The sequence below is a fragment of the Episyrphus balteatus genome, chromosome 1 (assembly GCF_945859705.1).
Source record: "Episyrphus balteatus chromosome 1, idEpiBalt1.1, whole genome shotgun sequence".
Taxonomy (NCBI): domain Eukaryota; kingdom Metazoa; phylum Arthropoda; class Insecta; order Diptera; family Syrphidae; genus Episyrphus; species Episyrphus balteatus.
The window spans coordinates 110,917,743-110,933,981 of NC_079134.1; the positions used below are offsets into that span (position 1 = coordinate 110,917,743).

Here is a 16,239-nt window from a genome sequence, read left to right on the forward strand (position 1 = left end):
ATACACATAATAAGGTAATATATTCCGAAAATTGTCAAAATTTGTTTGTCAAAAAATGGGCACCAATCTGTCAGGCCGGCCTTTAATTTTTATATTTCAATCGCAGTAAACAGGAAATTTGTTTTTGTTTTAATTTATAAAGTCATTTGAAAAAATTATAAATTGAAAAATAACAAATTTTCTGCATGTTTCGTCTGGGAAAATGTTAAATAAATGTTAAAAAATTAGTTGTGTGCGTGGTTTTTCGGGTTTTGTGCGTTTTTCGTCGGTAATTTAAACAATTAAGAATTCGGTAGTTGACATTGGTCGCCAAATTGTCATGTTTTTGACAATTTGGCGACCAATGTCAGTTCGGAATATATATATGTATACCTTTTTATGTGTACTGTGAACAAAAACAATAAATATAAAAGCTATGGCTTTAGCTCAGTTATGGTCAAAACAGACGTGCAGTTTTTTCCCTGCAGCAAAATAAAATAACACGGGCTCTAATGGGAGAAAAATCTGCAAGCAGCGCAGAGCTGCATCATGTCTCTATTTCTAAATTCCATGCCAAGTTTCAACAAAAATACAAAATACTTGCTATTTGGCATTACTGATATTGGCAGTTGACACAATCTATCATTCAAAAATTCAAATAACGTCCGTTTTGATTTTCTTCAATGGAAGAACTAATTGAATTCATAAAAAAAAACATAGCCATCTTGTTTTGTTAATTTAATTATTTCTTCCATTTTCACCGCATATAATCGTTTTTTTACAAAAAAAAATAAAAAATATTTTTCTAGGTTATCAATTTTTTTTGACAGAAATCGACATCACGGCCGTGTTATTTTATATTGCTGCAGGGAAAAAACTGAACGTCTGTTTTGATCATTAGCCATTAGGTTGTTATATTTAACCAATTTAATGATTCAAACATTGAAGTTATTGAGCTATAACGATCACACTTTTCACATGACTTTGTTTTGCAATTTTTGTAGTCTAGCTTTTTAGGTAATGTTACACAAATTCAGAAAACTTGTACAATATTCAAAATGGGGTTTGACTGTTAAGGTATAACTACAACGGCCACTTTTTGCAAAAAGTCAAAAAGTGAACATTTTCAAACTCATTTTGTGACAGTTTTTCCGACCACAAAATTAAAAATAATGATACAGAAAGCTTATTTTTTTGGTCTAAAAACAATTTTTCTAGTTTTTTGCTAAAACAAATAGCACTAGAAAGAAATAAAACATGTTTACTTTTTCAAATTTCCTAGTTTTTCACTTTTTAGGTCATTGTAGTGAAGGCTTTCTATTAAACACTTCTATTGCTGAGTGCCAAACGAACAGTTTCAAAATCGTTCGGAAGAATTCCGGACAGTCCACGACAACCAAACGAAAACGCTATTACTTCATCTGTGTGAAAGAGATTCCCTCGTTCTGTGAAAAAATAAAAACAAACCCCAAAAACTTTCGAAGTGAATATGAAAAAGTGAAAACCAAATCTAATGTATGAACCAAATTCATTAAACTCTAAACAAATACACGAACCAAAGATTACCGACAGTATGAACTTTGTAATTGAAACTGTTATACGGTTTGAGGCGATACTAAATTATTTGAATGTTTTTATTCACAAAACGAGAATCGCAAAATTGAAAGCAAATGCTTGCGAGCGAATGTGAAAACAATTTATTCGATTATGGTGTACCTTAGAACGATGAATCCAAGTTCTGTCGAATGGGATCGGGCGGTAAAACACATTTGTGGCGTCCACAAAACAAGGAAGATGATATAAAGTACACCATTAAAGAAGTTAGGCCTCAGTTATAGCTATGAGTAAAATCCATCAGTAAAAATTGAAACATCAGGAATCTGAAATATTTTACTGATGAGCGTTTATAGCAATCAGTAAATTTACGTCATTAAATTAAATATTTATTTGACATTCTCGCCTCAAGCAATTTTTTTACTGTTGATTTCATCAGTAATTTTTTTAATGATGGTACCGGAACATTAAAAAAGTGGAACGCCATCAGTAAAACGAAATGGAATTTTTTTTGGCATTTGGCAGTCAGTAAAATGAAATTTCATCAGTAAAATTTATAAAATGAATTTGTGAATAAAATTTAATACAAAATGCATTGATTCTTTTTGAAAAAATTAGTGGAAATATGTCTTCAATTTATTTCATCAAAATTTTCCTCAAAATAAAAGATTAAAGTATTCAAAACAGCAAAACAAAATTTTTACTGATGGATTTTACTGTTCAGTAAAATGAAATTTCATCAGTAAAATTTATAAAATGAATTTGTGAATAAAATTTAATACAAAATGCATTGATTCTTTTTGAAAAAATTAGTGGAAATATGTCTTCAATTTATTTCATCAAAATTTTCCTCAAAATAAAAGATTAAAGTATTCAAAACAGCAAAACAAAATTTTTACTGATGGATTTTACTGGTAGCTATAACTAAGCCCTTAAGCAAGGTGGTGGAAACGCGATGGTGTGGGCTGCCTTTTCTTGGCACGGTGCTGGTCCAATAGTGAAGATAAACCCCAAAATGGATCAGAACTTGTACAAAGATATTATCCTGAACCTTCACACGAGAGCGTTACATATGCCGGAGAAAATTCGCGGCTTTAATGGCGCTTCCTACACGAAAATGACCCTAAGCACACTTCAAAATTAGCGAAAAGTGCCTTAGAGGTCAATATAGTAAATGTTTTAAAGTGGCCTGCTCAATCACCCAGTCTAAATCCGATAGAAAATTTATGGGATGACGCTGAGGAACGCATTGAAAAACAAAAACCGAAAATTTTAACAGATTTGTGGCAAGAGATATAGAATGCTTGTTATTCAATACCTAAGGGCTCAGTTATAGCTATCAGTAAAATCCATCAGTAAAAATTTTGTTTTGCTATTTTGAATACTTTAATCTTATATTTTGTGGAAAATTTTGATGAAATAAATTGAAAACATATTTCCACTAATTTTTTCCAAAAGAATCATTGCATTTTGTGTTAAATTTTATTCACAAATCCATTTTATAAATTTTACTGACGAAATTTCATTTTACTGAACAGCTGACTGCCAAATGCCAAAAAAAATTCCATTTCGTTTTACTGATGGCGTTTCATATTTTTACTGTTCCGGTGAATCATTAAAAAAATTACTGAGGCAATGATCAGTAAAAATGATTAGTAAAAAAATTGTTTGGGGAGCGAATGTCAAATAAGCATTTAATTTAATGACGTAAATTTACTAGTTGCTATAAACGCTCATCAGTAAAACATTTCAGATTCCTGATGTTTCAATTTTTACTGATGGATTTTACTGAAAGCTATAACTGAGGCCTAAGCAACGGAGCGAGGCCTAAGTCGAGAGCTTGCCAAGAAGACTGAACTCAGTTTTAAAGAATAACGGATTTCCAAAAAATTATATTAAAAAAATATAGTTTTAGTAACGCTAAGTATCATAAATAAGCAATTTTATTGAAATGTGCTAATTGCGTGTCCACACAAAAATGGATATTTTTAGTATTTTTTTAATTTTTTTCTTTGAGATATTAAAATTATAAGATTGTTTTTTGGGAAAATATTCTTATATGTGTCAGTAATGTTTTTAACAGAAAAATTTACATATGGAAATAGAAACAAGTTTTCTAAATACAATTTAATTTTTTCTCCTATGAATGTGCTAATTCTTTGTCCAACACTGTATACTGCCTTTTAAGGGGTTCTCAGGGTCTCTCCTTCGAACAAGGAAATACCAACTGAGTAGGTCGTGTTCAATTTTTTTGGGAGATGGTATTTTTAACATCAAGGCTTCCTCGGATCTTCGTACTTTTAGAATGTATAAGTATATGTTAATATGTCCTGGTACTCGAAATTTTAGAGCTCTGGCTTTAAGAAAATTTCAACAAATCAGATTAATTTTTGTGACCTAGAAAGTTTTAAAAGACAGGCCTATATACTTTTTGGTTTTTAGGATTAACTCAAAATTAATAATTTTACAAAGCGGTTTTTTAAATTTTTTTATTTAATAATTTTGTATATACATATATATTTTCTTTAAATAGATAACGTCGTCGATCGGGAAAAAATTAATAATCTAAAATCTAATGTTTATGCAAAATGAGTATACAATTATATATTTCCTTTTTCGCATTTTCTAGAAAATACATATAACTGATTTCTGATTTCCCAAAAAAATAAAATTTCGATTTTCAAATCGACGACAGAATTAATGCATTTTTCTAACATTATTTGCTCTGAACTGTTTGCCTTCAGTGTCGAAAAACGTAATATTTAAGTGCGCTGTTAGGTTTATTACATACAAAGTAAAAAAAAAAAAAAAAAAATAATTAATATTTAAACAATCAGATAAACTTTTTTTGTGGATCCATCTGAAGTTTTTATTGTGGAGAATACACTCTTTTTATGGTTACATACAAATATTTGTCATTAAGGAGTTTTGATTTAATTGATGACGTAAGCGTTGTAACATACTTAAAACAATATATAATATGCTATTATAAATTTAATTATATTTCACTCATTCTGAAAGTGTTTAAATTCAATTTTCTGAAAATTGTAAACTTCTAAATCCTTAAGAAATCATTGATAAGATAAAATTTAAAAAATTAAACGAAATATTTATCAACAATTATTCGTTCCCGAAAACAATTTTTTTTTTTTATAAAAATTGTTGGAAAAAATGAATTGAATAGATAAATAAAAAATATTACCTCTGTAAATTTGTTAAAGCCGATACTACTACCAGAACTTCATTAATATACTGATACAACAAAGGCTCTAAGATGGCATAAGGTTGTAAAACTCTGAATTCTCTTAAACAATACAACATGTGGCGTATTTGTAGACGACAAACTGACTCCCTCACTCTTACAGTTGGTATTCTGAAATCCTTTACTTTGCGTGATATTAGTTCGCTATTTACAATTTTTAATGTCTGATGTGAATTTGATGAAGAATGTTGGTTATTTCTTGACAAGCACCCGGCGCCGCCATTGATACCACCACTAACAGTACCATTTAAAGCGTTCTGATCATCGCCATCGTCGCTTTCATCTGCTGAATCGGTTGTGCTGTCTGAATCTTGAATATTGATTGTGAGCGCATTTATGGTTGTACTTCTACCTTTTTGCATGTCCTTGCTCGCTTCTTCAGATAAAGAAGTTTCACAAACGCCTCCTTTAACTTTTTTGCTTCTTCGACGAATTGCTTTCCCTGGATCCGCTACCAAGGAGAGATATTTCGGTATTACGTTTTGAAAATCACACGCATTAAATATCGTAAGATCGTCGTTATGACCTACGTATGCGTCGGATACGTAACTTATGACTCCTGTGGGTGTTATTGTTAAAATAAATTTGTAATTAGAACAGTCTAGCTGTTCAACACTTGGGTACATTGTTGGAGCCTGTATTTCGGTATCGACGCATTCAATTAGTGATTGAACGTAAGACAATTTTGATCGAAATGCAATTGGGAGATTTTTATGGCGGTCATAGTACTTTTTACTTTCTGGCCATCTGATAAGAAATTTCAAGTATCGTGCCAGTTTTACAATTGTCCTGGTAAATATGTGTTGCACTTCACTTTCAGAAAATTCAAAGTATTCAGCAAGAAGAGAGAAATCTTCATTTTGTCGCACTTTCTTAAGAGTTAGGTAAAGATCGATGACTGGTACATTTGCAGTGGTGCAGACGACATTTTTCAAAATTCCGAGCCTTTCTGCGGACACACCTAAGTGAACGTGAGGATTTTTTTCAATGAGCTCCGTTGTAACAGTTCGTATAGTTTTTTTGGGGGCTTCTCGCTTTATGTAGATGGTAGGTCTTCTCACGGTCACACCGGAGGAACATGAGTTCAAAACACCATTAGACTGAATGAACGGGAGGGCGAATTGTTTATTTTCAGAAGATGATGCAAATTTGAATGAATTATTTGCATTTCCAGTGGTGATAATACTGTTGCCGTCTGCTGTGCGAATAATTTGATGTTTTTTATTGTTTACTGTTACTGAACTACCACCACCCACAGTATTACTTGAGTTTTGATGAATGCTATACAACTTTCCATCAAATGTTGTAACAGGGGTCCCGGAACTAGTAATCGTTTGCAATGAGATATGTTTGCCACCAATTTTCGCTGTTTTATAAGCGGGCTCTGTGTTAGAAAAATGACAATGAATATTTTTAGATATTGTAATTAAGACAAATAAAAACTTGCCAACAGTCGTGAAGCTGCTTCTCTTCATTGGCTTTGATATAAGTGAAACTAGTTTTATTTGAAATTGTAAGCACCACACTGCTGGAATTAAAGTCTCTATGTCTGAAAAAGCAAAATAAAAAATCATTTATTAAAAAATTTTACCTACAAATATGAAATTTATTTAAAACAACTTTTAACTGTAGAAATGAGCTTGAACGTTGTTAATTGACTTCTACAGTCCCCACAAAAATCTGCGTACAGTGATGAAGTATTGAAATAAAGTAACTTTTTCAAGATCTGTTTAAAGATGTTTTATTCTGAATATATATATATATATATATATATATATATTTCGACAAAACAACTTATAAGCATCTAATTTTGAACAAAAATTACAAAAAAAATATTGTTAATTTATAAAAAGCAATTATGAACAAAAAAAGCCCAGAAAAACGTCCACAAAAGTTTGCATCATTTTATTTTTGTATTTCTCATTGTTTAAGTTACTTTAATGTTTGTTAAATCAGATTTGTTTGTGGCTTACACGTATAGGATTGTTGTTGTTGTTTATTCAATACGTTAAATACTAACGTTAAAAATTACAAACAAAAATACTTACAACTAAATTTAAATACAACAAAATTTTAACTACTCAGAGCAAAAAATTTACATTTAAAGCTTACAGATTTAAAGTTATCATTTGTAGAACCAATGTGAATAAAGAATTTATTAAAAATTTTAATTAACTGATTAAGAGGACTATTCGCGCCGTAGTTTGATCTGCTGAAAATAGTTCGAAGTGGTAAATTCCTTCTTAAGTTAGTCTGACTCACATTGAAACATATTCGATCGAGAATTGATGGACATGAAATAGAATAGGAATAAAAACAATAACCTCAAGTTATTTTTAAATTTGCACTTACTTTAAGAACACATTAAATAAGAAATGAACTACAGCACAAAACCTGTAGCAGGTTTTAAAGAACTGTAGATAACTTTATACAGGGTGTCCCAAAAGTTAACGTCGAAACGAAAACGGTAGATAGGGTAGGTGGTGACAGTTATCGCAGCCATATACAGTAGCGAGCAAAAAAAATGCAAACGAAAAAGGTTAAAAGAGTTTTACATGATAACTAAGCCATTTTACATCGTTATGCTACCAAATTTGGCACACAATATTGAAAATGTTTTATTTTCACGAAACAGAGTCGATTTGTGGAATATCTTACTTCAAGACAATTATTTGGTCAAAAGTCTGCCTAAATATGCGTTTTTAGCCGAGCAAAAAAAATGCAAATGTGTAAAAAACAATAAAGTATAATGATTTATTCATATTTTTTGTTTATGTTTTTGGTTTTTTAGGTTCATATTTTATTAATATTTTGTTGGGAACTCTTTATTTAAAACAAAGGCGCGGATTTTTTGGCATTGAGTCTATTAAAGACTATCATAAATTTTATGGTATTTGTACACATTCTGATCAAATTTGCTCCATCAGAACTTTGCATTTTGAATGCTTTCGCTTTCTTATCACCCGATCTACAAGATCCTACAAATTTTCTGTGGTATTGGGGTCTGAAGATCGCGTTAGACACTTCAGAACAGCGAAATTGGTCATTTTCAAAAAGCTTTTTTCTAACCGGCTGGTGTTTTTGGGGTTGTTATCTTGTGATCGGGTGATTAGAAAGCGAAAGCATTCAAAATGCAAAGTTCTGATGGAGCAAATTTGATCAGAATGTGAACAAATACCATAAAATTTATGATAGTCTTTAATAGACTCAATATCAAAAAAATCCGCGCCTTTGTTTTAAATAAAGAGTTCCCAACAAAATATTAGTAAAATATGAACCTAAAAAAACCAAAAACATAAACAAAAAATATGAATAAATCATTATACTTTATTGTTTTTTACACATTTGCATTTTTTTTGCTCGGCTAAAAACGCATATTTAGGCAGACTTTTGACCAAATAATTGTCTTGGAGTAAGATATTCCACAAATCGACTCTGTTTCGTGAAAATAAAACATTTTCAATATTGTGTGCCAAATTTGGTAGCATAACGATGTAAAATGACTTAGTTATCATGTAAAACTCTTTTAACCTTTTTTGTTTGCATTTTTTTTGCTCGCTACTGTAAATGGTCACCCTGTGACGGTTTTTCATGTGCCGTGACTACAAATCTTAATTTTTATCATTTTTTTCTTTTGTCACGGAACCGTGAATAACTTTGCTACCAAATGCATTCAAAAATTTTAACTCAGCTGCATCAGTTTTAAAGCAAATATTACTTTTTTGCCCAACTAAGTACTAAAAAATTTTACATGACTCTCATTCAATGAACGGTAGTGTAAAAAAATGCATAACGATGTTTCGGCAAGTTACCTAAAAAGTTGGTGTGTTCAATTCTCTTTTCAAAATGGTATAACATTGTTGAGAATATTCCATAAATAACCGAGATACAATTTTTTTTTCTTAAGAAATTCATCTTATTTATTAGGAAATTTTTCCATATTATTTAAGTTTTTGTATTCTGAAAGGTTCTGAAAGGGCATGGGCTTATGTCAAAATGGTATTGTCAACCTCAACATACACAATTCTTATGGGATAGCCATAATGCTCATATGCGCGATTTGTCAACTTACGTTAAGCATATGTCGTGCGCTCTGAACCACACGGCATAAGTAAATTTCTCAGATACAGGCGTTTCATTAAACAAAAATGAGCATTATATTTTTGATCGCACATTTTATGGGCGAGTACCCACTTTGCAGTGATGAGATCGAACTTATATAGAAAGCTCTCTTTAAGACGGAACTCATTTTCATATGCAAAATGATGAGAAAATGCTGGTTGGTGACGTTTTCCCTAAGATAAAATCCCCAAACTAAAATCCATGGCAAAAATCTCCAAGCCAAAATCCCAAAAAAAATATGTTCAATCATGCGATTAAATCGCGCGATTAAATCGCATGATTCACCACATGAACATATTTGTTTTTAACATAATAATTTTCTTTTTTATGTTTTGAATGGAAATGATAGTCTTATTCATTTATAATAAGCTTTTTTTCGTCCTTTATTTGATCTTCATACAGTAATCACATCCGCAATAACTATTGTTATGAAACACGACAGACACTTCCATTTATTAATACTTTTGACAAACTTCAAGTGCATTCGTAATTTCTTCAAAATCAAGATCGTTATCATGTAATAACGGTAAAAATATTGTCGTGTATATTCCGCAAGAGCAAGAGTGTTAGTAGACGAAACTTAAAGATTTCGTGGAGGTTTTGGCAAAAAAAAATTGTTTCTTTGGAGATTTTATCCATGGAGTTTTTAGGCCCAACTATAACACGCATAAGCAAACATAAGCGAATGTCAAAAATCTAACGAAAATTTGCTTATGTTTGCTAAAATAGCGCGCATAGCCATAATTGACTGAACCAGAGAATATTTTGCTCTCAATCTACACAAACACGCTCATTTATTTTGAAATAATACACAAGCACATTGTCTCTGTTTGTTTTTCATGTGTATTTGAACATACACTTCAGATTCACTTATGCGCCGAGCGACTGAGATCGCTCTTGCTTATGTTTGCTTAAGTCAACGAAACTGAGAAAAAATTAACGAAACGGAGCTAGACTCGATTATGGCTATTCAATAGAGCGTGTTTGTATTTGCACGTTTGCTTATGCGCGCATAAGCTAGCTTATGTCAATTATAGCTGGGCCTTTTCTCTTGGAGATATTGGCAAGTTGGATTATATTTTTTTGGAGATTTTGTCTCATGGAGAAATTTATTTTGAGGATTTTGTACGACTCCGGAAAATGCTTATTTACATGAAATCGATCTCAAAAATTGTAAAGAACGGTAGGAATACCTCTCACTTCATATAAAAGGATCAAATATTATGTATAATTAATTTTTGTTATGTTCCACATTAATCATTGCATGCAGAATACGTCAATTTAAAAATAATTTTCGTCAATTTTATCAATTAAGGTATGGTATGCGATTGTTGGAGATAACGCCGACATCGGAAAACCGAAAAAAAGTATTTTGGTAGTTCTTTTGCGATAATCTTTTTAATTCTTAATATCACGGTTTAATTTTGTTTATTTTGTTTTTAATCGTTATAAATGTTTTAACTCCATAGTTATTGATAATCTTGGAACTCACCAAGTTTTTACTTTAATGAATCTCTAGCGATGACAGTTAAAATTGAGTTTTTCGCAGTTTTGTAGCCATTTTTTTTTTAATTAGACGGAAGAATACTTTAAAAGCGTAAAAGTAAATAATTTAGGTAAGTAGGATCCAATACTGAGCTAGAAAGAGTTATGCAGAAAAAAGATTTAGACAATTCCATGGTAACTCACGTTACATTCACAAAAATTTCCAATACATAAATACATTTGTTTAGCAATAATACGTTTACACTACAAACGTTATTTAATTCCTTTGTAAGATCTATGCTTGATTATTGTGTTACGAAATAGTGCAGACAAGAGATGCAAAAGGTATTTTTAGATCAATAATTTTAATTTCCCAAATTTAATGTTATTTATTATTACCTATTTTTCTTAACCCTAGAAAGATAACCTTATTAAAATTAAGTAAAATATAACCTACGTCAATAAATTGAATTGAAATTATTTCTGTCAACAATTTGTCGTTTATAACTCAATTTGTTACGTGGTAATAGTCCAATTAAAAAAAAGGAGTTTTTTTTTAATTTTTATTGCATAATTCAAAAGAAACACAAAAACTGCATACGTGGATTCGACGTACTTTATCTTTCTAGGGTTGATAGAACAAAATTATTATTTTAGGCGCAGTATGGAACTGAATATTTTTTTTCTGATCGTCGTTTATAGCGACCAGGAAAATTTATTTCAGTTGACACATACAAAATCTACCTTCTCTTTTTTCCTGATTGATACACACGAAACAATTTTTGTTTGCAGTAGAACAGGAAAAAATTTTAATACTTCAGAGGAACGATTTGTTTCATTTTGTTTGAAGTTTTAATCATTTGTCACGGAAAATGAATTTGCATCAGAAAAACAAATAAATAAAATTTTGGCAAAAAATAATAAATCCATATAAATCGATAAATCAAAACATAACAAAATATCTATTTGAAGTTTTTTCCTGATTCATTTTCTAAATCGCTACATTGCTTAGTCTTTCAAAGTAACGGAGAAGACATATTGACCTTGTTTCCAGTTTATCTCGTTGAAGAAGCAATATTTTTTCTTGAAACTTGGTAGGTCTTAAGGGCTCATGATAAATTTGATGTTCTAGAAGTTTCACTTTCTCAATTAATTTGTTCAAGTTATAGGTTCAAGTGTTTTAATTATTCAAGTTATAGAATCAGCAATAAAAAAGTTCAAGTTAGAGTCTTAAAAATCGAAAGTTATTAGACTGTTTAAGTTATATCAGCCAGAGTCCAATTTGTATTTAACTCTAGTTTTTAGTTTTTATGTGTTTGTTTCTTTTTTTCTTTACAATTTTTAAAAATAGAGTATAGTATTACTATTTACAACCCATCTATAACAATGTTTGTTAATATATAGTGTGTTGCAAATGTAAGTAAGAAATAGAGTGTTGAACCTTCGAGCTGTTACCTTATTTGTACCTTATTTGACGAACAAAATAAAGTGTGTTGATTCCTAATTAAAAACCAATGTTTTAGTGAAAGATTTGTAAAAAAAACAAGAAGGTAGGTATAAATAGAGGGAGCAAAAAATTTTTTTAAACTAGGGATTTATTCGAAATTTGCATTTAATCGAAAACCGTAAGGATTTGAGATCAACAAGTTAACAAATTCTGAGAGCCCTTAAGTTCGTCTATCCACATATATCTTTTAAACCATTACTTTTGGGACGCACTTATACAGTTATAAAGAACTATACATCAAACAGTTATTTTTTCAGTTCTGATCAAACTTTTGAGATGTCCTTTTCTCTAGCCATCAAATATAAGTGGGACCAAAAGAAAAGAGAAAGAATTTATGTTGCAATATCGTTTGTTGAACTGATTTCTGCAAAACTTTGTATTTTTGGCTTACCTACATGCTCATATAAAAATTAAGTTGTAGAAATTCAAAAAATGTTTGGTTTAGAAGGGTCAAAGAGGTCTGCAATTAACTCATAGAGGTTTATTGAGACTTATTTAATAGGCATAATATTTTGTATATTCGAATAATCTGAATTCAAAATGAGATTAAAAAGAAAAGATGAGAGAAACTTGTACAGAATGAGAAAAATTAAAAATGATATTAAATAGATATGTGCATTAAATGACCTGCTTATATTAACAAAAATATCTTCTTATGTAGGTAGTGTAGAACCAATTTCCTCTCCTGCAAAGTTTATTTTCTGTGCATTTGTAAATGAAGAAAAAAGCATTATGAAGATACATATACTAACATTGATCTTAATGCACAGAAAAAAAAGAGTTAATAAATACTAGAAGGAAATTCCCGGACCACTTAAAAATAGTAAAAGAGTTCAGTAGAAAGAACCCAAATTTAAATGATTGCAATATCAATCCATTTTATAAGCCAAATAGAATTTTAATGTGTAAAACGAGTACGAAATAAATTTGAAATTTTCTTACTTCAGATTACAAAATTATTATCATCTAAATTACCTAGAGCAGCTTCTTCTATCCGCTTTAAATAAAAAGCATTTCCAAAAACTGCAACCTTGTTCGTAGCAAATATGTTTAAGTTAAAAGTTATATACAAATATAATTCGATAAGCACTTAAATTCATAAAATAAATCAAGTATGTACAAATTTAAAATACTTATTTTGCTCTAGAACAAGCCATTAGATTAAATTTAACGCGTTGACATTTTCGAAGGCTGCCATTTTATGATTTACAAATTTTATCTACTACCAGACTACCACAAAGCACGTAATCTACTACAGCTGTGGTGAAAAGGCAATTTTGATGGCACTGCCAGAAATATAGTATTTATTTGTTCGGTTATAATTACATGGAAACTAACCACACGTATGCTTAGGTTAGTGCAAAAGAGTAAGACAATTTGATTAGATGAAAAGGAAGATTTTCTACCATGTGAGTCTACTTCTACACGAAGACGCAAGACGTAGAAATTGGGTGCGTTCACGTACCGATCTAAGCATAAACAAAAAATACCAAGACTGGAAACTCGGCGGTCAACTGACGTTTGCCTACAAGCTGCGAGGTGTGGTGAATGTCGTTCATGGTATAAAAAGACAAGGTATGATCATTAGAGCCGCCATCTTACAAAATGGGGTAATAAGGTTTTGACGTTTGCATTTGGCAAAGTCAAAAGCAACAACAATTTCCAAGACAAATTTGTTTACAACAACAATTTCAATGGGCTGGGCTGTCAAAACCTTAAGAAGCCATAAGTTTTGACAGTTCTCGATACTGAGTTTTTTCTAATGATCATACCTTCTATTTTTATACCATGAATGTCGTGAACCTATCGTTGTGTTCGTGTTTGATGTGTGGTGAATGTCGTGAATCTATAAATGTGTGCGTGTTAACGTCATTTACCAACGTGGTGGCTTTCACATATATTCACAGACAACACTGTACACAAAAGGGTTTTGGGGGGAAAGACGTACGAAAGTTTCCAGTCTTGGTATTTTCTGTTTATGGATCTAAGGGTATCCGAATACCTTTGTTTTGTTGTAATCCCATATAAAATCACAGCTGACCGTAAACATGTGTTGACAAGCAAAAAAATCCAAAGGTATTGTAACGATGAATTACTGAACTACTTTTAAGATAAAAGTCTGAACACACTACCTACTACTGCAAAGGTAGAAATGTGAACGGACCTTTAGTAATTAAGAAAATATCTCACTGAACACATCTAAAAATATCCCACTGAACATATCTCACTGAACACATCTCAAAATATCCCACACTGAACACATCTCAAAATATCCCACTAGACTGGAAGCCTTCCTGGAAAGGAAGTTTCGAGAGACAGGGACGAGAGCCTTCGAGGACGTTCTCGAGTCTCGAGATTCCGGTATAAAAGGCAGCGTAGACACCGACCGGACACAGTTTAATCTTGAAAGTGAAAGAGTACAGTACAAAGTGAAATAAAGTGTTGCGAATTGTTAGTAGTAAATAAAGTGATTTAAAAGTGTGTTTGTTTGAGCGAATAATAAAAGTAAATTGAGTTGAAATAAAGTGTGTTCTTATTTGAACGGAAATATAAGTGGAAATTAAATAAGTTTTATTGTGAACCCGGAATAAAACATTACATTGGTGTCAGAAAAGTGGAATAAAACTTATTTATTTGTGCGAATCAGATAATTTCGCGAATAAAGTAAAAAGTGCGCGTGTGTTTTAAAACTAAACAAAGTTTAAAACATTTTGAAATAAGTAAAAGTGCTCGCGTTTTAAAAAAGTTAAAATGGGTAAGACATTAAATCAGTTAAGTTTGACTGAGCTGAAGGCGGAATTAACTAAGCGAGGTCTTCCTACTGCTGGATCGAAAAATGACCTCATTATTCGTCTGCAGGATCACTTAACCCAGATAAACGAAAATTTGGACACATTTCAATTCGAAATTGAAATGCCAGAAGAACAAGTAAGTACTGGTTCCGCTTCCGATATGTCGTCCGTGATGTCTGTTCTCCTTGCTAAGTTCGAGAAAAATCTTCTTGAACAAATTGAAGCACAACGTAATGAACAGAAGGATGAACAGAAAAATCTTCTTGAACAAATTGAGACACAACGCAAGGAACAGAGAGAACAATTAGAAAAACAACAGAGTAGTGTTCTCGAAAAAATTGAGGCACAACGTACCGAGCAAAAGAGTGAACAACAGAATCTTCTCGAAAAATTGGAAACCCAGAAGAACCTCCTAGATGAACAGAAAAACCTCATCGAAGGTAAGCTTGATGCTATCGAGAACAAGTTCGTTGCTCTTGATGCTTCCATCAAAGGTGTTGAAAAACAATCTCAAGAAAAGTTCGAGAAAGTTGAAGAAAAACTCGAAAAAGTAGAAATAAAATTCGATGACAAATTGAAAGGAATGGAAGTGAAAATGCAAAGTTTTACCGAAGAACTTGACAAGGTTCGAAAAATTAAGGTGCGAGAAAGTTCTGGTGAGTATTTAAAGAAGAAGGAAATGCATCCACCAACCTTTGATGGACAAAGTTCTTGGTCGATCTACAAGAAACAGTTTGAGGCAGCTGCCACAACAAATGGCTGGGATGACGAAGACAAATGTATAGCGCTGACTCTTGCTCTTAGAGGTCCTGCTGCTGAGTTGTTACAAACGTTACCACCAGAAAAGAATGGTAACTTTAACGCTCTTGTCCAGGTCATTGAAAAACGCTTTGGAGATGGCCATATGCAGGAAGTCTTCCGCGTCCAACTCAATACAAGAGTCCAGAAAAGAGGAGAAACTCTGCAACAACTTCAAGCAGATATTGAAAGGTTGGCTCATCTGGCATATCCGACAGCAGGAGATGACATTATCAATCAGTTTGCGACAGAAGCCTTTGTACGTGCTGTATCTGATATAAATCTTCAGCGAGCAATTCGAACAGCTGGAAAACGTTCCCTTCCTGAAGCATTAGCGTTTGCACTGACTATGGAAGCAGCAGAACAGGCTTCTCAAGGCGTTCATCGGGTAAGAGAAGTTGCAGTGGAGGCCATTTAGGCATCAACAAGACGCTGGAAAAGCTACGACAGCAATTCTACTGGTTACGTATGAGAGAAGACGTTGAAAAGTGGTGCCGAAAATGTGATACTTGTGCCGCTAGCAAAGGACCAGCTAGAAAAATCCAAAGCAAGATGCAGCAGTACAATGTGGGTGCACCTTTTGAGAGAATTGCAATAGACGTAGCAGGTCCTTTTCCCGAAACCAACAACGGAAATCGATACATCCTTGTAGTGATGGACTACTTCAGCAAATGGCCTGAGGCATTTGCCATTCCAAACCAGGAAACCAAAACAGTTGTGGATAAGATTGTCTTTCATTG

General features: G+C 31.9%; 1 protein-coding gene across 1 annotated transcript; it reads right to left on the reverse strand.

Annotated features, from left to right (window-relative positions):
• Nucleotides 1-4,514: 4,514 nt before the first annotated feature.
• On the reverse strand, nucleotides 4,515-13,140 carry LOC129906662 (uncharacterized). The gene is made up of 3 exons (XM_055982521.1): nucleotides 12,885-13,140; nucleotides 6,243-6,344; nucleotides 4,515-6,179 (listed from the first exon to the last, which is right to left on the reverse strand). The coding sequence occupies exons 2-3, from the start codon at nucleotides 6,268-6,270 to the stop codon at nucleotides 4,732-4,734; spliced, it is 1,476 nt and encodes a 491-aa protein (XP_055838496.1). The 5' UTR covers nucleotides 6,271-6,344; nucleotides 12,885-13,140; the 3' UTR covers nucleotides 4,515-4,731.
• Nucleotides 13,141-16,239: the final 3,099 nt, after the last annotated feature.